The following is a 26,497-nucleotide window of genomic DNA, read 5'->3' on the forward strand; positions in this document are numbered from 1 at the left end:
TTTTCTGCAGAGGAAGTGGCTGGATTTCTTATCAGCATGGCCCCGTTGCAGCACATAGAGCAGGAAGCTTGTGAGACCTCCCAAAATTCCCCTGTGTGGAGCATGGGACTGAGCAGGCATGAAATAAGATGGAGAACAGGTTATGGATGCTCCAGCGCATTGCTACCAGGGTGCTCCGTGGCTCAGTTTCTTTGCTCCCCCCAGCCCACGGTGCCAGTCCCTGCGCAGGGGGTGCCTTTTGGAGAGATCTGGCAGCAGGGAGGGCGGCAAGGTCATTGGTGGAGCAAAACTGGAGTTTTTCAGCTCTGTGCCCTGCTCTGCCCAGGCAGATTTTCTTTCCAATTTATGCCAGAACTCGGTCAATTGGTGTTCTTTGTGGCATGACTTGTCTGGGAGGCTGCCCTGTGCCAGTGGGACCACCTGAAAGCTCCCTGTGCCACCAAGCGCAGGCTCCCTGCCGCAGGGCCCCCCTGCTGTCCGTCTGCCTCCTGGACTTGGGCCTCTGCCCAGGCTGCCCTTGACCCCCAGCACTCGTGTGAAAAGGCTTGTGTTTGATAAATGGCTTTTTTCCTTGATTGGAGGTTTTCCAATTAATTAGGGGGTTTTTTTGGTGTTTTTTTTGTTTTGTTTACCCTCAGCGGCTTTTCTCTTGCCTCCTGGTAGCAGGAAAAGGTTTAATGTCAGTAACGCTCTGAGGCTTTCCGAGGAGATCGACTGTCCCAGGACAAACCCCAGGGGAGTTTCTTTACTTCACAATATGAAATGGGGCTTGAAGCACTGCAGGGAGGAGGGAGAGGGAAGAGCAGTGGGGAGAGGCTATGACTTCAGCAAGGGCTTGGGATGGTCTTGTTTTCCATTTATATGTGTAAACTGGGGAAAATGTGGTTTAGGTGAACGTGTGAAATATTTTCCAGTATGCTGCTTCTGGTGGGATTTCCTCTGATGGATAGGGAGTCAGTTGGAGATGAGAAGCCTGTGTGGCTGGGAAGGGCACTTGAAGGAGGCTGATAATCGCTGGGTCCCTTCCCTCATTCTTCTTCTTTGACAGCTTGGCACGTGTGCTGAAGGATCAGCCCTGTGCGATGGGGTTAAGAGAGTGCCTGGTGTGGGTGACTGGCTTTCCAAACAGCAAATTGCCCCTGTAAATGGTCTGATTTTTGGTCTGAGAAATGCGACTCGCTGTGCTGGGGTGCTGTCCTGGCCCATGGCAGGCTGTGGCTCTAGCGAGTTGGGCACAGGCTCTGCAGCGATGCTGCCAGGCTCAGGAGCCTTCAGCAGAGCAGTTTCGTGGGAGCCTTGTCCACGGTGCATGGTACCCCAGCATGTCTTTTCTTGTTAACATCCGACTTATGTGTCTGTAATGTAAAGGCAGAGATACTTGCCGCTTTGGAGGAGCATGAAGCTCAACAGTGCGCCTCTGTCTGCCAGAGTGCTGGCTGGTGGCCATGTCCTTTTTGTGCTCTCCCCTCCTGGCTCACAAACCACTAGTCTGTGGTGCGGGGCTGGAAGCTGAGCCCGAGCTGGCAGAGGGCTCCCTGGGCGTGTGGACCCTGGCCACGCACAGAGGATGCTGCACGGAGGTCAGAACCTGCCCAGTGCATTGGATGCATCACCCGGACAAGCCTGCAGCACATCTGGTGGGCAAAAGCCAACAGCCATTGGTTTGAACAGGATTTGGAAAATAAGAACAACTTGTTCCTAATAAGCTTCCCATGAATGATTCCCCAGCAGATTTCAGACAGCGAGCGTGTCTCCACTCTCTGCAGGATCACAGGGTATATATGGCCAGGCTGGTGCAGCACCAGGACAGCCAAGCTCTGTCCCTTCCTTGGCGGCAGACTTGATGTGTAGCTCAGGACAAATCCCGTCTCCAGACTGACAAATGAGCAACTTGCTGGTGTGTGCAGCTGGGCCTGGCTGCTGCTGGAGACCCTGGCTGTGGCTCTGGGCTGCCCTTCCCAGTTATAACCTGACCCATGGACTGGCCCCAGGGCTCCACTGCCCATGCTGGGGAGATAATGCATGGTGGGGGGCAGCAGCAGCCTTGAGCCATGGTGGTGGATGGGAGAGGGGCTCGGGTGCAGGTGTGAGCCCCCTCTGTGTGGAGAACATGAGGAGTGGAATTGTCCCACCTCGAGCAGCTGTGTGCCCGGAGGAGCCTGGGCAGGGGCTCCCTGCTCTGCTGCCGTTGCCCAGCCTTCGCTGCAAGGAGGTTTGCTTCCTCTGCTGCCTCTGCTGCAGCAGAGAAGGGGGATTGAAAACAGCCTTGGAGAATTAAGCTCATCAAATTAGCAGTGTCCACTGGGGTGATCGGGTCAGGTGTGACAGCAAGTGAAAGTGAAATGAGGCTGCAGAGCTTGGGTTTTGCTCTTTCCTTGCTGTGTCCTCTCAGTGCACCGTATGGCTTTCACTTGCTGAAGGTGCAGTAGCTACAGGGTGGCTTGCTTGTTAGCCTTAATAAGGCAATTGCTAATTGATCAGCAACAGGGGCTGCCACCTGCTGCACAGTGCTTTGGTGCTCTCTGCTAACCAAAAGCCTGGCTGCTGGCCTAGGGTGGGGGCATGCAGCCCCCAGGTTTGGGTTGGCAGCTTGAGACCTTGCTTTGGTCTGGTGCATCTGCAGAGAGACGCCTCGGTGGGGCCCCCCGATGTCGCCGCAGTGAGCGTTGCACCACAGCCAGGCCCCCTCCCGAGAGGGCAGCCTGCGGGCCGTGGTGCAGAGCCTTGGGCTGCTGCTTTTGTACTGGCAACCAGATGTCGAATGGAGTTGCTTGTACTTGGCAGTGGGTGTTTATTTGCCCATTTGAAGATATTGCAGGGTTGGGGGAAGATGGTGGTGTGTGGTGAGGACCTTCAGTGGGGGCTGCTGGTGGAGAGCATCCCAGCTGTTGCAGGATGCCCTGCGCCCGTCTTCAGCTTCCTGGGATATTTGATGCTTCTGCCCGTGGTAGCAGTGATCTTTTTTTAAAGCAGAGAGACAGTAAGGACCAAATAATGCTGGATGATTATTCCCCACCCCCGTTTTAAAATAGACTTAATGAACCTGGAACAACTTCTTGATCACTCTATTGCTCGTGGAGGGTGGCTGCAGGCTGCCAAGCCCCACTCAGCCCCTCAGAACCTCCTCCCCAGCTGAGGGCTGGGGCTTTGGTGGCAGTGTGGGAAGGTGCAGAGCATGGGGGAAATGTGAGTCAGCAGCTGCCCATGCAGATGGAGCTGCTGCCTTGATAATGCCATGGAGGCTCAGCAGTGGGGAGTCACAACGTACTGTTGTGCTCGGCAGTCAGCCCCCCGGGTCTCTCCTCTGAACCTCTGTCAGCTGCAGAGGTTTGAGACATGCACTCCTCTTACAGGAGAGCATGGGAGAATCAAAAATAAAGGAAACCCGTACTCTGCCTCAGAGCTGTTGAAGATGAGCCCGCTTTCTGCTGGTGTGTTGCAGGAGGAAGTGGTTGAAACAACAAGATAAAGTCCAGTTGGCCGCTCTCCTCCGGCTGCGGTGCGGGGGGCGGGGGGGTGGGCAGCGCGGTCCCACTTCCCCTGGGGGCTCTGGGACCCATCCTGGCCACAGCTAGCCATGCTGGGGGAGCAGAACAGGCTTGCAGGAGCATTTTCTGGCTTCTCGCCATGCAGCAGTAGGGATGGAGTTTCATCTCCTGCCATCTGGCAGGTCCTGTGGCTGTCTTGTGGCCTTCCAAGCTCCAAAACATGCTGGCCCATGATGGTCCACACGAGTTGGTGGGGAGACCTGTGTGTTGATTAGGCAGAAGTGCTGGAGGACATGCTGTGCTGTGCCCTGACCCTCTGGCTGGAGGCACAGGTGCCCAGCAGCATGCTGGTGGCTTGCACAGCTGGGGCAGAACATGGTGTGACAGTGCAGAAGAGAAAGGCCAGGGACAAACTGACAAGTATCTTGAGATTGTCTTGAATGCTCCCATTTGCTTTTCTGTATGCACAGGAGGTGTGTTAATGTCAGCAGCCGTTTGTGCCTGTGTTTAGAGTGCTGTCAGGGGAAATTCGTGCCTTGGGTTCCTGCCCTCTGTGCTGGTGTTCTGGGGAAACGCTTTGCTGGCGGTGAGGCAGCAGAGCAGGGAAATGGTCAGTGTTTTGCTATAGGAAACCCAGGACTGCAGCACAATTACCCGACACCATCGCACCATTTAATAAATCCTATGGAGAAAGCTTCACCTTACGAGGCCCTTGTTTAACTCCTGCTTTCAGTTGCCCTTAAATTGATTTGTTACCATTTCTGGGTGTTCAAGAAACCCTTCAAACATCACTTTGTATATAGAGAACAAAAAATCCCAAGATACAGTCTGTTCAAAATAAGCCAGAGGTAGCAGCAGGGAAGTCATTACTCTTCCTATCAGCCAAGAACCCCCCAAACAATTGCTGTTGTATTATTTTTTTTTTTTCCCCTTGCACTTCCTGAAAAGCAAAGGGACAGCACAGCAACTCGGGTGCTTCAGCACGAGTCACAGGGGTCACCTGGCGGCTCACCACAGTGACCAGAATCGCAGGGTTAGGCAGGCAGGGCGGGTGCTTGCCCACACACGGTACTGGTATGTTATGCCCACCCCATGTTAAGCCCTGTGTGGATGTAAAACATCCCAGCCAGCGCTGGGGCGGCGGGCAGGCACACGACTGACTGGGATGCTGGCGGGAGTGAGCCCTGCTGCGCACCGGGAAGGTGTGTTGGAGCTGGATGTGAGGTGGTGTATGTAATTAATACACATTAATACATGTTAAATGAGGTGAGAAATAAACACCTGCACTCTTCTGTTGTTCTGAATAGATTTACTTTACAAACCTCCCCAAATTTGGATTAGTCTGATTGATTTAAAGCCTGGGTTTTGTTAGAAACACACAGGGACAGAGAGGGGAACGAGCTTACAGACCACGCTGTCTTTTTAGTAGTATATAAATGCCCCCAACTTCGTTGTGCAGTAGCTCTGTGTTTGTGGTCTGCTCTTGATGTGGTGTTGGTCAAAGACCTTAAATTCTTTGCAGTTGTGGTAGGGCCAGTTTTGAAATTCAGCCCTTGACTCACCTGGTTACAAGTTTCTGGAGGTAACACGAGTGCTGCTGGAGGGAAGGAAGACATGATGCTGCTGGCTAAGGGTGCTTAGGAAACTTCTCACCCGTGTATATGGGCTTAGCTCTGTACCCCAAATAGACTATTTAAAGGAAATGAATGCTTTATCTTGCAATGTGTGCTCAGCATAATTCCTCTTGCTGTAGTCTTCAGGAAGAAAAAGCAGCTCAGTCTCTCTGGATCTCCAGTGCCATGGAAAATTAATTTTGATACCAGAATTATGAAGCCTCTTGGCCAGAGGCTTAAGAACACGGCGAAATTATCATTCTGCTTTGGCTTCCATCTACGGGTTTCAATGTGCTACAGGTTCAGGAGGACGACAGTGTGTTTGGAGCACATCTGCACCCTGAGATGCTGTAGCACAGTTGATGTGGGGATGCCAGTGAGAGAGAATGGTCACATGTCAGCTGCTGAAACTTCATCGTAGGCATGTGGCTGACCCCTGATGCCATCATCCTGAGATGCTCTGAATGTATGCAAACTTCGTGATTTATACAGAAGACTGGTTTAATGCTTGCCATTTGTAGAAAAGGCTCCCTAATCCACTCGCCTTAGCAAGGTGTCCCTGTTTCCAGGCAGGTGCCCAACTGTATGGTTGCTCATCCATGGCTTCTGGTGCACTATCGAGGCTTATGTGACACCAGGTCCTTTAGGCAGATAAACCCGTAACATTCCTGAAACAGATCTATGCAGATCCCGTTGCCCTCATGGGACTGAGTAGCAGCTGCCCATGCGGATCCTGCTGAGGTTCATGAAGGGAACTTGGAGAAACCAGCCCACACCTCCCTCCAGCAGCTGTGGGAGCCTCCTGATCCTCTCCGTGCAGTCTGACACCCTGTTACTCCCATCAGGCTAATCCTGGGTCTGTGGTGTTTGAAAGACATCTTTTGAGAAACTGTCACTAATTTTAAATCCCAGCTGCGAGAGCATCGCTGGAGGTTACCCTGGTTATGTCAGACAAGCCTGACAAAGCTGCTGCTGGGGTGAGCATCTTGAAATGCTGGGGGGGTGGAGGGACAAAAAAAACCTGTTGTGGTCAAATGCAGGGAATTTAAAATAACCATCTCATTGACCTGGGGGAGACGGACCGATGGTGGAAAGGGAGGGTGGTTGGTAGTGGGTACTGAGGCTGGAGTGGCTTTTCACTTGACGTGAAAAAATGTTGTAACGGTGCTTACCATGGGTGGAGAGAGCGGTGCAAGGGGCTGGTGCCCGCTGTGCCAGGCAGCACCAGCGCTGGGAGAGCCAGGTGGGCACCAGGCTTCAGCAGAGCTAGAACTGGGGTGAGAGGGAACAAGCTGGAGGAGGTGGTGGGATGTGGACGTGTGGCAGTGGCACGCCAGGTGATGTATGCACTGTGAACTGTTTAAATACTGAAAGATCCTTTACCAGCCTGGTGTCCCTGAAGCCTTCTTGCTTCTTTGGAAGTGAAGGTAGTGTTGTCTGCGCATTTCTACTTAATGACCCTGGTCTCTGCTTTTGGAAATAAGACAGTGTTCAGAATACTGAAATTTCAGGGGCGGGGGGGGAATGTGAGGAAGAAAATGGGAGTGAAGCTCCCCTCTGTCTTGGAGATAAGTGGCAAAATTAAGCTTTAACTGAGTTACATTATTAGCACTTTGGGGACTGGGTTTTTATCTTCCTTGAGTGGGATTAATACTCTATTACACAAAGTAATGTCTTCAAAGCAAGTTAGCAGCCATCTTCTAGGGCTCTGGGATGCAAGCTTAATAATTGGGATGATGGTGAGTTATCTGTGCCTGGGACTACCCTCTCCTTAATGTTTGACTTGTTCTCTGGGCAGGACCGATCCTGCAGGGATACCTTTCCATATTTCTACCTCCTTTCACGAGGCTGACCTGGAGTTTCAATTACAATATTAAATTACCAGGTCACCAGAGTCGAAGTAGGCTGCCAAGTTTTTAATGATCTTCTCTTTCTTGTCATGTGCGGCTTGGTGTGGCTTCTTTTTTTTTTTTTTTTTCCAAAGCCTCCTTTCTATCTATGCACTTTTAATTGAAACCATCTGTAATTTAACACATCACAACAGCAAGCCTGAGGAGCAAGTGAGTGGCGAGTTGTGTAACTGGTGCAGGCGAGGCAGGGTTTTAAGAGGACTCGGCATTCATCCTCCAGGGACTGCAGCAGCTTTCTGCTGTCTTCCAGCGCCTTCGTAAGAAATCCAGAACTAATTGCCAAGACTGTTTAATCTGGTCCCTCGGGGCTTTGATTAATCACAGAGTACTTATTTTTCATCTCTTGCTGGTGGAGGTGCTGAAGGTGTCGTTGGGGGCTGGGACAGGTCCTGAAGCTGTTGCGCGGGTGTTTGTGAGCAGCGCTGGCTGCAGGCACTGGGGTGTACCTGGGATGTCCCGAAGGACCCAGACCCTGTCCCCTTGCAAAGGGACCAGACTTGGAGGGGGCTGCAGCAGTAGTTCCCTCGATGCTGCCTGACCCTCCTTGTCTAGGGTAGAAGCTGGGTTTGCCCATCAGTCCTGCATCTTGAGAAGCCTCTCCTCAGCCTGGCCTGGGTCAGCACGGGCTGCTCTTTCTCTGGTGCCTGTGATCCCCAGAGGAGCTGTGGAAATGTTCGTGTCCCCGCTTGCCTTGACTGTCACAGGATGCTTCTGCAGTCCGGTCCGGGAGCTGGGGCCATCCCGCTGCAGCCCAGCGCTGTCCCTCTCGCCGTCTGAGGCGGTGACGAACTTCTCTGCGTGCTGTGTCACGAGGCTTGTAATTAGGGCTTTTAAGAAGCAGGTTAGAGGGGATGTTAACATGGAAAGAAACAAATTCCAACTTGAAAAATTACCTCTTAGTGTTTCTGCAGCATGTCACCTGGCTATAATTAAAGATTAGGGAATAGCATGTTTCCCTGCCGTTCATTCAGGATGTCTGTTGGGGCTGGTGTGTGGGCAGCCCTTGCGGCTGGTGTGGTCCCCCCCCGGTCCTGTGCGTGGGTCTCTGCAACGGCACCTGGCACAGGCAAAAGGAGCAGAGAAAAAGGTGTCTGTAGCTCCTGAGCGCTTCGTGCAGGGAAACATACTGGTGGCTTCGTTCTCGTTGCTTTCAGCTTCTCTGCTGGCCCCATCCGCATCCCGGGAGGGAGCTGAGCTTGGGGAGCAGGGGAGCGGTTCGGCGTGTGGCCGCCCTCGTTGCAGCGCTGGGGCTGCAGCTCCGCTGGCTGCAGGCAGCCCCTGGACGGGCTCCCACCGGTGAGCTGCTCTGCCGGGGGCTTTTGCTGGTCTCGTAGTGGCAGGCTCTGTGGTGGGGCTTGGCTGCGTACCCAACCCCCCTGCCTGCGCGGCTGGTGCAGAGCAAGGAGCAGTTCTGGGGGGGGGGTCTTTGGATGCTGGGGCACTCGGCTCGCTGCTCCCAAGTGGTTTTTTTTGGCCCAAGCAGTCTGGAGAGGAACCAGGAGCTGGACTCTTGCCCTGTCCTGGGTGGAGGGACCAACCCTCTGCCGTGCCCGTGGGCGCTGGGCCAGCAAGGGCCACAGAAGCGGGGTCGTGGTGCCCACACTGCTTCCCAGAGCAGCATCTCTGCCCAGGCAGCCCCCGTCCTTGCAGCCTGCATGTGGCTTTAGGTGTTTCTTTGGCACGTGGGGGGAAAATGAAGATCTTTTCCCTGATCTAAGCTCTAATGCTGTCATCGTCCCCTTCCCCACCCACACCCATTACATTGCCGTGGATGATTGACGTTCCTCATCCCGCCTGGCTTCAATACATTCATTGTCATGCAGAGGATGTTGTCAATCCATTGCTGGTATTTCATATAAGAGCTGCAGACTTTTTTGAATGTTTTGTTCATACGTACTCAAATACTTCTAAAAGTGCATGGCTGGGCTCAAAATATTTAACCCCCTTAAAAAAAATATTAAAGATACCTCTTTTTAGAAGTAAACAGCAGAGTAGCCTTCCTCCGCCTGCTCTTCAGCGCAGCTGCTGTGGGCTGCTTCTGCATGTTGGACACTGCAGGCACTGGATTCACTTGATTTTTGTTGACAAGGTCTTATCCAGAGAAGCCACAAATGCCAGTTGTACCCCTCAGCTTTAGCACCTGAATGCCGCTGTGGCTTGGCGTTGTAGGGTGATATTCCCCAGTCCTGGGCTGGGATCTGAGCAGGGGAGGCATCTGACCCTACATCATCTATAGGGTCTCTCTGCCCCCCAGATACAAAGGGAGCAGTTAAGGTTTCCTCTTAGAATTCTGCAAAGCTGTATTTGCTTTGTATTTTTGTATTCTTTGTATTTCCTTGAGTTCAGGAGTGGATGTGCAATTCCCTGGGGGAGCAATGGGTGCTGCTGCAGCTATCCAGGGACCTTGCTGAGGGTCAGAGCTGCGGCGTGGGGACCGTGGACAGCTGAGCATGCTTTGAATTCCTGCTTTGCCCACTGCACCCCCTTCCTCCCGAGGGCTGAGGGTGGGTGCCAGCACCGGGGGTTGGTGCAGAACTTGTGTTGGATTGTGCTCAGTTCACCTGGCGCTTGAGCATGAGAAAGTGGAGGAGCTCAAAGAGTGAACAAGTCATGACAGGCTTACAAGGAAACGACATAGATAAGATAGCCACGCAGTGAGCGCAGGGTACGTGGGAGGGATGGAGGATAGTTACGCTGCTGCCTGGATGTGTTGAGAGCTCTCTGGAGCATCCTGCCTGTGCTGCAGCAGTGTGGGCAGTGGTGTGGTGAGGGGCATGGGCCGCAGAGTCTTGTCTGCCAGACTGGTCTTGGAAATTAGGTGGCTGCCATGCTGAGCCATGGGTGGGACATGCTGTGGAAATGTGCATGAGCAGCAGAGCGTGGAGACAGCACAAGCTGAAAGGTTCAGTCATCCATGAACTGCAGGAGAAGAGGGGAGGAGGAGATGATGGTGTCTGCAGGAACCTCCCAAAATACGCAGCCTGAGGCAACGTGAGGAGCAGCCCAGATCCTGCCTGTGAAACCCCTCAGCACCTGAATGCATTTTCCTCCCCATCCCGGGGCATCTGTAACATGGGAATGTTCCTGTGGAATCCTCAAACATGTAATTCATGGAGGTGTCAGGGATGGGGTAGAGTTGGGCTGGCAGAGCCTGGGCTCTTGCCCAGCTTTGGAGGCTGTGGCAAGCCCTGCTGCTGGTGCTGGAGCCTGGTGTGAGCTGGGTTCTGCTGCCGGTTGTTCCTGCTGGGAAGTGCCTCCTTCCCTGGGCCCTGGTGGTGCTGGGGGTCTCAGTGGGGCTCACCGAGCTGCTGCTGGCACTGCTGTGTCCCACCGACACTGCCGGCAGAGCCGCAGCCACTGCTCAGTGCGTTGTGCTGCCCAGGAGCGAGCATGGGGCTAAATTATTCAGTCTGAAAGTGAATCTCTGTTACAGCTTGGTATGGGAGAAAATGCTGATGAAGTATTTAAATTCTGAGCTGGGACGAGGCTCTCTAATGTAAAATTAATGTCTTTCTGTCTCTGGAAATAGCCACCAGCGCTGGTGTGGGTGTGCGGAGCGGCGGGCACTGCCGGCTGGTCAGCATCACCAGCTCTGGGAGACGGGCCCCTGAGAGGGGCTCTTCCTGCAGGATCCTGGATCTCTTCAGACACGGCCTTGTTCGAAAGCTAACGTTCCCCTTCTCCTCCTCCCAAACATCAAGCAAGCAGAAGAGACATGGGTCAGTTTTCTTGGAGAACTGGGGAGTCTCCATGTAGAGTAAATGGGAAGTGTGTGCAAACAGCCAGCGTTGGTACTGGACGTACGGGCAGACAAGGAGCCCAGAGAAAGAGGGCTGTTTCAGCCTGCCCTTCCCTGACGGGGATTTGCCCAAAAGAGAGGGTTCCTGCTCTTCAGGCACGTAATCCCCATCGCCGAGCTCCTTGCCTGGAAGGCTCAGCACTTTCTGCGGCAGCAGGGGAGGGCCCTGGGGGGCCAGGAGGAGCAGGAGCATCCCCTTCTCCCTGCCAAAAGGGGAGATGGCATCAGCTAAGGGGATGCTCGGTGGGGAGTAACACGTGGAGCCTGTGGCAGGCCCTGATTCTGCACATGTTTGTATCTGTGCTCCATCCCTTTCCCGAAGCCAGCCTGGGATGAGTGATGGTGGGTGAAAGCCCTGCCTGTTGTGTAGGGTCCTAGGTGGTCCCCGCTTCAGGAACCACTGGTGGAGTTGCCAGGGAGCAGAATGGACAGTGCCAATTGTTTTTATAATGACTGGGAGATTGTGTAAATTTTAAAAAAAAATATATATATCCTGTTGCTTTCACTTCAGAAATACCAGGAAATAGTTTTATCTTCCTGGCACTGAATGACAGCTTGCTCAGCACTAATTTTCAAGGCCGGGCCTCTTCAAATCTGTAATGAAGGTTTCTTTGTACCATTAGCACAGAATTAACTGGTAGGAAGAAGAATTGCTTTCTTGGATTGAAAGTCTTTGTAGCGGTTCAGGCAATCAGTCTCCTACAGAAGTAAGGCTGGTGAGACCTTGCAGCAGAGAATCCTGCTGTCTTGTGTGCTGTCCTTTCTTCTTTTTCCTCCTTAAGGAAAATGGCTTTTGCTTTCTGTGAGCCATTGACCATGCAGAAATGCCTTTTAAAGGCACTCCTGCGCCCCTCTCTCTTTCACTTGGATCAGTGGCATCTCCCTGTGTTCCCCAGGAGCCTCTGTTGCCTCCAGTAACCGTCCTGCCGCCCTGATGCTGCGGTGCAGACCACCTTGCCGGGGCTCTGCAGTGCAAACTGCCAGACCCCATGTCCTCCGTGGGGCGAGGGGGGCTCCATCCTTCCCTGGGGTTGCTCCTTGGGCAGGCATGGACTGAATGAGGAGGGGGCAAGGTTTTTGTGTCTTGTGTTAAGCAGGCTTAACCACACACCGCCAGTGCATCAGCCTGGGCTTGCCGTGACCCCCACCATTCGGTCCCCAGAGCGGTTCCTGGCATGCTTCCCTAGAGGAGCATCGCTGTCCAGAAATCCCGGAGCGCGCTTGTTTTCGCTGTGTTTCCCTGGAGCAGACAGTGGGAAAACTGCTGAAGCCATGAGGAGCTGAAGGTATTTGTTGTGTTGCAAGAACTCCAGAAGGCTTTTAACCAAAGCTGGGGATTAAATCCTAATAGCACAAATTTTAGCTCAGCTTCTCCCTATGTGCTGTAAGTGATTAAAAGCTGTAAAATGCTGTCAGAAATTCAGGACTTCCCCTCCTGAAAACCTTCTTTCCCCTTATTTTATGATTACCATGCTTCATTGACTTCGTTTGATGTAGCAAGTCTTATTTTTTTACATGGGAATGGAAAATTGTGGGCAATTGCTGGCTGCAGTGCGTTTCAGTACATCATCGGGCAAAGCTGTGTCAATGCATCTGACCCCATGGGATTGCCTGGCGTAGGTGGATCAACACAAAGCTCCTTTAAAAATATTTTTTTTCTCTGGTTATTTTGTTTTCTCCACTTCTGATAATCCGAATTCCAAGCTGTTTCCTGAATCTCTTGTTATTTAGGAAATGAGAATTTCCACAGGTTGTAAGGGAGCAGCTACGCACTAAGATATGCTCAAAATAATCTTCGAGCTTCACAATATTAGAACCATCTGCTAAATCACAGCTCTGTCAGCTCTCTGGGGAGGTTTTAACTCCTCCCTAGGTTTGATTTTTTTTTTTTTTTTAAATGAATCTTGCTTGAACCTTCTTCTGTCTCTGTTAATTCTCCATCTGTCTGCCTTATTTGACATACTGTTCCTGCTGCCCCCAGACCTCTCCCTGGCCTGGTGGAGGTGGATGGAGGGCTTCCCTTCAGCGGGAATGTTCCTGGAAAGGATGTACTTGGGGGGGGAGCCGTGAGAAGGCTTCCCTGAATTATTAATTTTATGAAGGGCTCGGGGTGGGGAAATTGATTTAGCCCCTTCAGAACATCAGGACGAGGAGTTCATGCAATGAAATTAGAGCAACAAATGGAGATCAAATAAAAGGCAGTGCTGCTTTGTGCAGCATGGAGTTGCTAGGCAGGGTTCATTCCTGCAGGAAGGCATTTGTCACAGGGTCTGGGTTTTTGAGGAGGGCTGGATACCTTCCTGCCAGCTAACGATGTTTCGTGTGGGAGATGAGGCTAATCAGATCTCATGTGGCAGGCTCCAACCTGATAGCATGCAGGGGTCAGGAAATGATTTATTGTCTTGAGCCAGCCTTACTGTGCTTGCCAGGGATGTTATGTTGTAGGTTTGTGCTCTCCTGGCATTTTTAAGCCCTTGGCTGTGGGCTAGTGCCAGGGCCCCATGTAGGTGACCAACAGCTTGTGTCAAGGTTGCTGCATCTCAGAGGCAGGTTTGGGGCTCTCATGGCTTTTCTGGGCTGTGTGCTTTCCCTTCAGCATCCGTGACCCTTTGCATTCATCCCACTCTTTTCATGGAGTGGATCCATGCAGTGTGGCCAGGGTACAGGGCAAGGCAGTTTTCCCTCTGGAGTGTGCTTCTAGCATCCCACAAACCTGATCTAGAGCAAGGTCAAAGTACGCTGGAAAAATGGGGACCCAAAAGACGCCCAGAAACCTGTGCTGAGCAGGACCAGCTGCTGCATCAGACAAACGTGTGTCCTGGCAGTAACAGCACAAGCAGAGACACAGCTCCAGCGCTTGGATCTGCTGTGCTGCAGTCCGGGACAGGCTCAGCAGTCTCGGACACTTGAAGTCTGCAAATAAAACCATAACCCTGAGACTTTTCTGGGCTTTCATATTCTTAGCAATACCTGTGCTAGTGTTGGGATGGCTCCCTGGGTAGCCTGATGCCAGTATAAGGAGCTTATAGCTTTGATAAAGGGCTTTTCCTGGGCAGAAGCCACTGAACTGGGAAGGATTTTGTATTCTAAGAGCAAATCTTTCAGCATTGTTGTCTCTTCGGGCAAACTGCCCAACTGTCTGCTTTTGGGAAAGCTTCTGAATGGAGATGGAGCATGCGAGGTGAGCTGTGGTGCATATGGTGGGGGAAAACTCTTTTGCATTTGTTTACATTCTGTAAACAGAAGAAAAGAAAATACTCTGAAGGAGAAGATGCCTGTGCGGGCGACATGCAGCAAACAGGCACTGTTTGCTGTGAACAAACCTGGTGGGACAAAGGTGGCAATACCTGCCTTGCTCATCAGTGGGGGAAGGCAGCGTGGCCGGGGCTGCTCCTGCGCCTCCCTGGGCTGCGTGAGAGCGGAGCAGAGCCCTGGGCTATCGGCTGTGGGAGCCCCTTGCACAGGTGGCTTCAGCCTCATGGGCTGGGGCTGCTCCCTGCACTGGGTGGGCAGGAACAGGGGGGACCATGCTCCTGCGCAGCCCCCAAGAGCATGGGGTGGACAAGCATCTCCCCGCCCAGGGCTGTCAGCTGCCCAGCCTGTCCTGGCAAGCCTGGAGTGGCATAAATGCCGTGGTGTCTTTTCCTGTCTTCTCTGACAAATAACTTTTTGCTGGGAGTGTCGAAGGGCCTCTCCATTCCCACAGGACTGCCTACACCATAGCGATGCGCTGCAGTGGCTGCAAGAAAAATCCTTATTAGTGTCTCTGGCTGGTGCCTTACTAAGATGCTTGTGGTGGGTCGCTGTATGTTAAGCAGTCCCCACACTGATAACTTGGCATGCCAGAGCCCTGCGCAGCCCTCTGACACGTGTGCTGGGAGCTGCCTGTTCCCATCAGCTCTCCCACACGTCGGGGTGATGCACCTTAAAACCTGCCAGGCTGCTCCCAGAGCAGCTTCACGCTGCTGGAAGCACCTGCTCTTCTCCCATTGTACTTTGGCTAGTGTCAAGGTCTGTCCTCTCCTATTTTTTTAATTTCACTGAGGATTTTATTATTCTCTTCGTCCTGTTGACCACACAGGACAATTGCTGGGGTTCAGGCTCAGGGCAAGACCATGCCCTACAAAGCAGCACGCACAGCAGCTGTGGGGCAGGCAGTGCTGGAGGGAAGCAATCTCCAAGATCAGCATTCAGTTTGCAGCTCATCTTGGTCACCAGCTGTGGGTCTGCAGTGACAAAAGTCCTGATTCTGCCCAGCTTCTTGCAGCAATATTTCCATGCGGTGCATTGAAGTGCTGGATTTGTCCCTCCTGCCGTTGCTGAGGACTTACCAGCGGCTTCTGTCTGCTGCAGCAATTTGCAGCACTGTTCCAAAACATGCAAACATATGACTGCTCCCGACCGCATGCTGTTGGATAAAGCTTTAATTCGCTGGCCTGTGTCCCTGGGTTCAGCAGCTTGCTTTGGCTGGCTGTCAGCAGCCTGGAGGTGATGGGTGTCCTGCCCACTACTGAGCTGCACTGGCAGCCCTCGCTTCCCCAGGGTCCTGTCCTGTGCAGGGGGTGCAGCCGCACACGTGCTCTGCAACGTTCGTACTCTTGGAACAAGTTTTGAGGAGGCAGTTCTGGTTGGCAGGTTCTGTGAACAAACTGCTTTAGGGTTTGTCTTGAGGATTTTTCAGCAGCGGTTTAGCCCAAGAAGCCATTTGAGTATGTATTTAAATATATATGTTTTTAAGCAACAACATTAACATTTTCTGGTTTTTCATCATTCAAAATAAGGCTAGTCCTTAGGGGCTGAAAATGCCCTGCTGCTATTGGGGTTTCTTTGCTCTATAAACAAGCCTTCTAGGAGCCCTTTCTTCCCGAAACTGTGTTGGGATCTCAGGGAATGGGGGCGTGTGACCTTGCCCTGACACTTTAGTGCGAATCTCCCCTGATCTGAGGAACTCTGCTGGGACTGCTGTTGAAAATGTGTGTTCCAGCGAGTCTGGTAAGCCTGTGGAGAGAGGCTGAGCTCCAGGACTCTGCCCCTTGTCTTTTGTAGGGTTTCATGTCCTTCGCTTCCCCCAAGACACACGACTCCCCAGGTACCTACAGTGGAGATTGCTCTAAAAAAGAATTTGGGGCCAGCAATCATTCTTGCATTATGTAATAACAAATGGTAAAGGTTAATGTTTATTTTTCTTGTACGTAAATGACTCGGGATGTTTTGCAGCTCACCACTGGGATTTGATAACTTTATTATCCATATAATAAGATTTACAAATTGACTGTCTAATTAGCAACCTGGAAAAGCTGCTGCTTGTGCTATAGTTTCTAAACTGACAAAGATACAGGCTTAAAATGCTTAAGTGTGATGAAGCCAGGAGTGTCACAGCAGTGCTCATCCCAGCAGACTGGCTGTGCCCAGATGCGTAGCTGCCTCGTTGCCTGTTGTGGTACCGTGCTCGTGGGGAGCCGGAGCCTGGCTCCTGCTCGGCAGGATGGAGAGCGAGCAATCTATTCCCAGTGTAATGTGCTGGATTAGTCACGGGAGGGAAGATCTACTAAATCTTCTCACATCTGTTGGGTAGGATGCACAGTTAGGAGTTAAGGCAGGATTACTGGTATAAGCTCCTGTACCCATTTAATTCCATTGGCTTGTCTTGTTGTGTGGATTGAGTATTCACCTAAGCATGCATGAAATGCTTGAATGGGTCTTTCCAATGCTTGCAGAGCTTCCTTCAAAGTGTTGGATGCAAAGCCCACACCACTGCAATCAGCAGAGAGCCTCTCATTTGCTTTGGATGTCTAGGGAAGTGTTATGCTTCACCATCTCCCAATGGATTGTCTTTACAGTCTATGTTAACATTGATTGTTGGAGGACCTGCTATTCTTGCTAAGTATTCAGTCACCACAAAGGTGACTTACAGTGATTTGGCTGTCATTTGCTTAATTGAGCTGTAATATGAAAGTCTGGAACACGTGGCAATTATTTTTCCACTTGCAGAGAAAATACTGAATTTCCAGTGTATTCCTTACCTCCTGCCCTCTGAGGACAGATGTATTACTGTATGTATTCAACATGGTCTTTAATAATTCAGCTTTTCAATGAAATCTTAAAAGAATATGGGGGAGAGGCTGCAATGAAAGTTTGGGGTGGTTTTGAGCTTCTTGGACATTGGCCTTCTAGTCTCTCTTGCCACTAGAAATGGGCATTTCACCTTTTCTGCAAGTGAGAATGTAGGATGAATGTGTTCTATTGTAGTTTCTTTGGAGGGGTGAGAGCAAGCAGCTCACCCAGGGCTGGTTTCGCTTGCTCCAGTCATCCTCTCCCAGTCCTATGTTCTCCTTTCCCTTGCTTCTTCTTCAACTTCCTCCCTTGTTTCTCCCTCTCACCTAACTTCTGCCTGACACATTAAATGTGTCATGAGCAGAGTATAGAAAGCCACTGCAGGTTCCTGTGTGCGGCAGAACTTAAGAGTTTGTTTTTTAAAAAATTTTAATCAAATACACATGAAACCCACAGTGCTGCTGATGTGCTGCATCTGCTGGCCGTGCGGTGCAGACCGCAGGGAGCGATGCATCCCTGTTAATGCGCTGGCAGAGCAGGGCATGGTCCTGTCCGCCTGGCACAGAGGGGATCGGGGCGTTGCTTTTGAAACCAAAGTACTGCAGCTTTTGGTGAGGGCAAAAATAGCAAGGCCAGGTTTCTGAATTTCTATAAAGTCAAACTGGCAGCTTGCCCTTGCCCTGTTTGGGGGAGGTGCATGTGGGAAGTAAAGCAATGAGCACGCACAGAAATAGCTACGGTGGTGAAGCCACCATTACAAGGGATAGAAATGAACCTTTTTTTCAATCCTTACCCTACCTCGAGCGCTCCGTGTGCTGGTAGCCGCCCTTGGGACGGCTGCTTTCCTCTGCCTGCTCCTGAATTGCAGGAAATGTGTCGTTGCGCCCAGCGCTGCATAGGTGGGGTGAGCCCAGCCGGACGGGGGCTGCGGGCAGGGCTGGCGTCCTGTGGGTGCTGGCAGCAATGCCTTGTGTTCAGAAGGGGTTTCCCTTTGGAGAGACTGGCAATAGTTCCGTTCTCCAAAGACCTGCGGAGCAGAGCCTGGCCCATGTGTGGAAGCATCCCTGGATGTGTCCAGCCAGCAGGATGCTGGGTGCCAGGCGAGGGCGGGAGGACAGCTGCTGCCAGCACCTGGTTCACACCACATAAAGCAGAACTAGGCAGTCTCCGGCGACCTAGTGTCGCTTGTGGGTGAACTGTCACTGGTGGGAAGACCAGCACAGCCAACTCCTGCTTTTTTTTTTTTTTCCCATAGCTTGTCATCCCAAAGGCAGGAAGGTTATTTTCCCCAAGCAGGAAGAGATATTGCTGTCCCCAAAGTGCAAAAGCTTCTCAGGACCTGGGGAAGCACCAAAGGACCTGCTTTTCTTTGTTACCTACTCTTCAGAGTCAGGTTTGTGTCCAACAGCCTGTTTACATATGGCATGGAGGAATGCTGGATGTTCAGCCCAGTAGCAGTCTTGTTTGTTCTGTTGAACTGAAATTATTCAGGCTCTGCTGGGAACTTCTCACCGCAGCCTGTGTGCTGGCATCGGAGTGTAACCTCCTGACAGCGCCCGTGCTCCAGCATGTCGCGGAGCTGTATTGAGTTTATACACACATTTCAGGACAAATCTTTACTAATAGAGTTCTGATTTCTTCCTTCCTGCTTCCCAGATGCTTCTGTCTCTGTATACAAATGACAGAGGCGGTGAACAATGTTTTTAAAAAATGTTTATTTGTTAGACTCAGAAAAGCAAGGGAGAGGTCCTATAACGAGAGAGTTTTTGGCAGCTCTAAAACCTTCTGTGTTTCTTTGTGAAACAAAGAAAAATATGGAAAGGAAAATTAAAGCTGGATGTAGCAGGGCACAATAAGGAGATTGTGAGTTTAATGTCAAATGTCACTTGCCTTTTCCTTGTTCCTTAGGAAAAGTCCAATATTGATGCAACTGAAACCTGCTTTGTTTTTGCACTGCTCCATCAGTTGTATGTGCTCAGTTTCTCTGAACTCCAGTAGGCTGCATCTCATCTTCCAGTTTGTCTTCTATTTAGTGTAATTATGGCTCTTGGGTCAAGGATGTGGCAATGAGAACCCTGAACGGAGCTGAGCCTGGTGCCCAGGTTCCCCCCCAGACAAAGGCAGCCTTTGTGCAGCTTTGCTTTGTTCACAAAAACGGCACTTGTTGCCTTTGCTCCGTTCCTGCCTGGGTTCCCTTCGTGTGTGGTGGTGCCTCTCGGAGCAGAGGTCCCATCCCTGGGGACGAGGCGCAGTGCGGCTGCGGTGTGGAGCGCAGCTGAAGCTGGGGGGGCTGGCACCCAGCAGGAGGGGACGTGGGGTGCGAGGTGGTGCCTCTGTTCCCCAGGCCTGGGGCACCCCAGCTTCTCACAGCAGTAACGTCACCTCCAGCTGCAGGATGAGGTAGGCTGAGACCCTCAGAGAAGGACCTGTGCTGTCAGTTGACGTTATCTGCAGTGCCAAGTGGCCTTTTTTAAGGTTTATCGCTGAAAGTAGGGTGCTTATTTGGTATTTAGGGGAAAAGATTAGCCTTTAAGTACAGCGCTTTGACTGCACGGACTGCTGGCAGCTTCTGATTAGCGTGTGGTTTAAGGGATGCGGATCTAGCTCTGGGTACTTAACTTGGAAGTCTGGGTGGTGGCACGTTGGGATTAATTTTCCTGCGCTGTTCCCAGAAAGGGTGACTTTGTCATCAACATGCGTGCATGAGGAAGATGTACGTGTCTTCTGGTCTGGCAAACGGAGGCTGTGGAGTTGCTGAAGAAAAGCAGAGCTGTGGGAGGAAAATTGCCCACCTGTTCCATCGGTACAATCTTCCATTTTTGGACACGTGCACTTTTCAGTTCAGATACCCGCAAATGCCAGATTCTCCCTCTTTTTATAGATGGCAGTGACCTCAAAGTGTGTGCAACGAGTGACAATGAGCTCAAAGCGAACATAAGGGTTCCCAGCCCTCCTTTGACGTTCGCTCAGCGTTTTGCTTCTGCTTAGTTTTACTGAAACGGCTGGTCCAGTTGACAGTATTCGATAAGTAAACCTGTGGCAGATTTTTAAACCTTAAAGAAATGCTTGAGCCCTGGATGACTGTTCTCATAGATTAGACATAATAGCTTTTTATGTTTTCTTAAACTCTGGATTCATGTGGTGCCCATCCCTTCAAGTACCCTGACACCGTCGCTGTTTTCTCTTTGCAGTTTGCTGCTTCGTTGTGCACAAGCGGTGCCATGAGTTCGTTACCTTCTCCTGCCCCGGCGCTGATAAAGGCCCTGCCTCCGATGTAAGTACCTGGTCCAGTGCCCTGCCTGAAGGTACAGCACGGTGTTCCCTGGATCTTAATGTTTCCCAGCAATTTGGAGGAGATGTTCCTCCAGGTTTCTTGGCTGATGACACTTCTGTGTTGTTATTTCATGGACATCTCTAATTGCTTTTCATGGATCTGGGGGCTCTCATAGTTTTGAGACACCTAAAACACTTCCAGATCACCCAGTAACTTGTTCTCCCTGCTGTGCTGGCAGCATACAGGCATACAGCGGTGTGTGTTTGGGGCTGTGTTTGGGGCTGAACCTGCAGCCTTGCCCCGGCTCCCTCTTGTTCCTTGAGTCACAGCCTCAGATTCCCTACCCGTAAAATGATGTTTCCAGGTTCTGCTGCCTGAACTGAGGTTTTAGGCTTGGGGTTCACTAGAGTGCATGAAGCACTAAGTGCTAAAAAACTGCTTTAAGATTTTGGCCAGTGTGCCTCAGCTGAAGACGACACTCTCTTTGGCAGGGCTGGGTTCAAGGTCTTGATCAATTCCTTTTGTCACAAGTGAAATACCTGAAAGATTTAGCTGTTGTTTAACAGATGCCCACTGTGTTGCTAAACCCGAGTCAGCCCCGGGGGAAGTGCCAGCCCTCGTTCCTCCTCAGCTCATCACTTTTTCCAAAGGCATCAATGCCCTGCATCGTTATTTCCATGTCAGTCCTGCATTGCCCCGTGGTGGTTCGGTGTTACCTGGTGTCGGGGCTCTCTGCCACTCGCCTGCAGCATGCCTGCTCCTCACCCTGGGGGCTTTCTCATAAGAGCAGACACAGTTGTTTTTTTTTTCAAGCCTGTTCCATATCATCTTGCAGGTTTAATTAAACAGATATGTATGTTTGGTCTTCTCAAGGAGAAAAAATAAACCAGCAAACCTGCAGGCATGTTTTATGCTTGCTCGTGGTTTGCATCGTCAGTGTTGCTGTGTTTGCTTAAACTCCTTTGGAAAACACAGGACTGACTGGACAGCATCATCAAGGACAACAGAATTACTCAGAAATACCGGTCTAGGTGTGGCTTATGGAAAACAATATTGCCATTCTTTAAAAAAACAAGAAAACCACCCAAACGCCTGCTAACTAATTCCCCATCCTTATTTTCACAAGGACTTAATTTCCTGGTGAATCCCTGGGTTTTCGGGGGCGAGTGAGAGCTGGAGCAGCAGAGTGGAGCTGGCTTGGGCTCCCCAGCACAGTTCTGCCAGCACCTTTTAGGTCTGTCTGGCAGTTTTTGCGTTTTACCGTGGAAACTGGCTAATTTGGGGAACTGCTAGGAGGAAAGAGATCGAATTGGGGAAACGACAGTGCACCACAACTCTCACCCTTAAAAATAGAACCAGTGGGAGCAGGCGGCGTAACAGGCAGCTGAAGGTGGAGGCTTAACACACGTTGTCAGTCGCCCGGCCCGCGGCGGGGCTGTGTGCCATGCTTGTCATACTGGGAGCTCTGGGGAGGGGCGGGAGGCACGGGGCGGTGTCAGCCCCTTTTGGGCACGGTGTTGGGCTGTGGGGGATGTGGAGGGGAAGGGCTGGGCATGGGTCACAGTGGTCTGGGATCCTTTGCCACAAGTGTGTTTCTGTTCCAGCCAAAGGGCAGACTTGCTGGCTTCCCCTTTTGCCTGGTTTCTCCTCCTGTATTGTACTGGGCTTGGAGAATTTCTGGTTTGGATTGGAGAGATCTGGCTGGGCTTTGGTCCCAAAAAAACTGCTGGGCAACCCCACGGCAGAGCTGCTGGGTACCCCAGGCAGGGGCATGGGGTGGGATGGTACCTGACTGACACACCCCCCACACCCCCCCCCCATTCCCAGAGCTACCCTTGAACCGGGTCACTGCTCTGGCTCTAGCAAAGCAGTGACTCTATCCCAGTGCCCAGCTTGTGGCTGATCAATGCACCTGCCTCTGCAAAACCCCATTTTGACCCTGACCTCCTGATGCTGGATTTCTTGGGGCACATGTTCTTGCAGCTCCACAGGGTGGTGCCTCCAGCATGCTGAAGCCTACCTGACAGCCCTCCTCCACCTGCAGAGAGGATGCTTGGCAGAGTGTTGGTTTTAATGAGCTGGTGATGGAGCTTTTGGCTGGTTCCAGCTGTCTGAGCTGCCCTGGTAGGTGTCTTCCAGCTCAGTGCCGCAGCTGCCTGGGTCCTGCTCCTGTGTGCTGCCTTGTGGCTGCTGGGCATGCTGTGGGAGCAGACCCCAGAACGGGGCATTTAAGACAGGGGCTTGCGTGTGGTTTGATAAGCCCAGTTTTATTTCCACTTCACACTGGAAGTCAAGGTGTTACCTGGATTTTTAAATCTCCCCTCCCTGGGCATCATGTTCCTCATCGAAGACTTTCTTCTCCATAGAGGTTACTGCTAATTGTGGTGTACCGGTGGCTGTTGAACCTTAAAATCAGTTAGTGTGGGGGGAAAGGGGATGCTGTAGAGATGCCAGCCCAAAAGAGACTAATGCATCCACGAGTACTCTGGTCCTGCACCTGTACTCAGGCTGTGGGGGCCCTGTGTGAACACCCTGACCCCCAAGTAGTTGGTGGGGATTGTTCCTGGGCCTGCGTTATGGCTGTATGCGGCAGCCAGGTGTCTGCAGCTCTGTCCTGCACCGCCTTCGTGGGAGCAGCCATGGCACTGATGGCCCTTTCTGCAGCTGTACAGCAACCCCGGGGGAAGGTGGCAGGGTGGCACTGGTGTGGGGCTGCAAGACATGAGCCCTTGAAGCCCTTGCAGTGCCTGGAGCAAGCAGGGTCTTCCAGTGGAGGTGTGGGCAGGAGCTGCTGCCTGCTTGCTGCGCTGCCTACAGGGAGCAAGGCATGGGTGGTCGAGGGCAGGACTCCATCACTCTGCTGGCAGGATGGGGTTTGGTTGTGATGAAAGCATCCCTCTTTCTCCATCTCTGAACGCTTTGGGCATTGCCAAAGGGGCACAGTCGGGATCCGTTGCAGGGGAGCAGCGGTGAGGTCTGCGTGCGAGCGTGTGTGTGCACATGGAGTGTGTCCCAGCACACACGTCTGGAGCAGGTTGCTCAGGAGGGTAGAGCTGTGTGAGAGGGAAGCTAGGGCTTCCCACTGCTTGCCTTTGTGCCCCTGGGGTTTTTGTCTTTTTTTTTTTTTTGGGGGGGGGGGGGTGTGTGTGTGCAATTTCACTCACTGCCTCTGCAGCAGGCGCCTGCTGAAGCAGAGTGAAGAGAACTGGCAAAGGCATGGAGCAGCAAGGTAAGGGTGGCAGGAGAGCACTCCCCTGAGAGTTGAGTTCAGCCATCCAGGCAAGCTGTAATGAACTTGCACACATGTGTCTGTGTCCCTCTGCACAGTGCCAGTGCTCAGGGTGGCAGAGCCCCTGTCACCCACACTGCCCACCCTGTGCCCGCTGGGCAGCGAGGCATCTGTTGGGCTCGCTCCACTGTGCAGCCAGCAGTGCTGGAGGTTTTATGACCTTTGCTGCTAAGTAATGTCATGCTGTGAGATTCCTTCTGGCCATGTGGATTTAGCTCTGACATGCTTTCTCTCCTGTTCTGTCATTTAAAAAGCATAAAGAAAATGGCACGGAGACCCACTCACAAGTCTAGCACCCTGCAGACTTTGTTCAGTCTATGAGGTATATGTCATATATCCAAAAATATGCATGTATAGATAGGTGCTTAGATATTTGTGTGTACAGAGGTGAAATCTGACAGTGCTGCCTTAGGTGCGAACTAGCTGGAGGAGGAGCTCGCTGTGGGTGCCCCTGGGGCAGCAGAGCTGGGAACCTTCCCTGCTGTGGTGCAGAAACAGCAGAAAGGTGCCGGCAAAGGTGGCTGTGGGGATGGAAATGCTGAAACCACTTAACCTTGCTCAAGGAAAATGAGGTTTCGCAGGGGGAGAGCAGGGAAGGCTGTGATGAAGGTGCCACCTCCGGAGCTTTGCTCAGGCGCTGGGCAGCCTGCCCGCCCAGGCACCGCTTTCTCATCCTTGCTCATCATCCGGACGGCAGCTCGCAGCCAGCAGGAAAGGCAGCAGGTCCTGGGGAGATGCTTTGCCTGTTTCTGTGTGAAGTTTTGGCCGAAGGTGGCTGTAATGCTTTTCTTTTTCTCCCCACCAGTCCTGTCCGTGCTGGGGCAAGCAAGGAGCAGTGAGGAGCCCTTGGGCAGCCTGATCCCACTCCCTTGGCCCCGGGTCTCTCCCGCGCCGGTCTCCTCCTGCCCCATGGCTGTCTGGCTGTAGGTTACTGCGGACAGCCTCTGCCTGAGAAGGGCGAGGTCTAAATTAAATCTAAGTTGTCACATTTTAAGAGGTGCTGCTTGATCAAGGGTCTTTCCACATCCCCTCATATCAAGTTCTCTGTTGCTTGCTATTACTGCTGGGTGACGATTGCCACTGGCTCATCGGGCAGGCAGGTAGAAGCTGCCCGGTTGGTGTGAGTTAATTTTTAAATACACTATTTCTGAAAATGAAGAGAGCAATGCGGATGCCTGGGACTTAAAGCACGGAGCAAAAATAGCCCTTTTGTACCTGGGTTTCTTTTGCTATTTAGCAAAGCCCTCGGGTTTGTGCTCCTGCATGACTGTCAGCCAGGGTGTAATTGGGGGATGCATGCAGGGCAAACTTCGTTCCTTTTGCACTGTCAGTCAGGCTTCTTAGAGCAGTGTAATCCTTAAGGAGCTTTGAATTGGGAGATGGAAAACTGCTTCAGCAAACAGCAATGCCCTGCCTACTTTGGGAATGAGCTGAGGACAGGGGCTTCGTTTTGAAGTGATACAAAGCTTGTGTTTTCCTCTGCTCTGTTGTTGCTAATAACCACAGCATGAATCCAGAATGACCTATAATTAAGTCAACCTAGCATCTAGGCTGTAATGACTATAGCTCTGCGTTTTTTTCATTTGGTGCAGTAATCTGGTGACTGTCTTTCCTTTAACAAATATCAATATCCAATGAAATCTTGCAGAAATGAGTTTCATGTATTGCATTGGTTTTAAGCCTTACAGTGTGTTCATCCTTACAGCAAGCCACGTGATTTTGCTGAGCTGGAAGAGAAGGGATTCATTCAGTGAGATGGCATCCAGTGAGATGGCATCCCCGGGCTTGGCATCTGCAGGGGCAGTGCAGAGCAGTGGCTGGGGCTGCAAAGGAGAGATGCTGCAGTTCCACCCAGCTCCCAGCCGGGGCTGGAGCTGTTAATTCCAGCCGGCTGCTGCTTTTCATCCTCAGAGATGCTCTAATCTAGTATGCTAGCTGTGAAACCCAGGGAAAAATATTAAAAGAAAAAAAATATTCCAACTTTGTTCCTTGATCTCTGCATCTTGTAGTACTAATAGTTCTGTGAGAATCGAGGAGAAAACCACTTTATATCCTGTAAAGTGCTTATGGTATATATGGATGCTTAATTTTAAACACCTGAGTAATAGTAGTTACTTAACTTCAGACAGAATAGTTTTATTTAAGTATGTTCTTAAGTGCTTATGGGATGGTGGTTTGTGCACATATCAAGCAGATAATCCTGGGGGAGGCTGACATTTTCAGAACATAAAATAGCTGGAGAGCAGTGAAATGTTAGTCATAGAGTCATAGGGCGATTGGTTTGAGTTGGAAGGGACCTGCAAGACCACCTAGTTCCAACCCTGCCATGGGCAGGAACACCCCCCACCAGCCCAGGGTGCCCCCAGACCCGTCCAGCCTGGCCCTGAGCACTGCCAGGGATAGGGCAGCCTGTGCCAGCGCCTCGCCGCCCTCACAGGGAGTTTCTTCCTTATATCTAATCAGATCTACCCTCTTTGTCAAAGTCTCTTTCTGTTACTGTCAACTAGTCCTGCTTGAGAGCACTTTCTGTTCGATCTGATTGTTTGAACCTCCTTGAGGAAGCAAGACTGTGTGTTTGACCTTGGATAGCCTATCGAATAGTGATCTTCTGTCTAGGAGAGGAGGACTAATTGTATGGTGATGATAGGGACTCTAAGAAAAAAAAAAAACAACAACGAAAGCAACCACCAAACCATTAATTCTCTTCTCGCAACAGAAAATGAAGCTGTAGCTATAAATGCTGGTACTGAAGACACAGAGACTGCTTTCATGCTAGATTGCTTTTTAGGTTTTTGATGACTGAAGATGTGATAGTGGGTCAGTGTTTTGGGCAGTGGCATTGCTGAGGACAGCGTGTCTTACACAGCACTGGCTAGCTGAGGGCAGAGGCCTTTTTACATTTTACTTTTGTGACTTGGTCCAAATGTGTGCTGTGCTGGTGCTGAGGGCTGCATGCTCACCTGCCCCACATCGCTGGCCTAGGCTCCCACGACTGCCAGGGCATGCATTCCTCCAAAACCTCTGAGCTTCACTGTAGCTTTCACATTAATGTGCCAGCAGGTTGGGTGCT

At 51.6% G+C, this 26,497-nt stretch overlaps 1 protein-coding gene across 2 annotated transcripts in view; it reads left to right on the plus strand.

Annotated features, from left to right (window-relative positions):
- The window catches only part of PRKCB (protein kinase C beta), a 129,399-nt gene that overhangs the window by 31,587 nt on the left and 71,315 nt on the right, over positions 1-26,497 (plus strand). For both annotated transcript variants that reach the window (XM_055804309.1, XM_055804308.1), the window contains exon 3: positions 20,056-20,138. In XM_055804309.1, coding sequence (XP_055660284.1) covers positions 20,056-20,138 — 83 coding nt within the window. The remainder of the gene's footprint in view (positions 1-20,055; positions 20,139-26,497) is intronic.

Source organism: Falco peregrinus, chromosome 5 (genome assembly GCF_023634155.1).
Source record: "Falco peregrinus isolate bFalPer1 chromosome 5, bFalPer1.pri, whole genome shotgun sequence".
Lineage (NCBI taxonomy): Eukaryota > Metazoa > Chordata > Aves > Falconiformes > Falconidae > Falco > Falco peregrinus.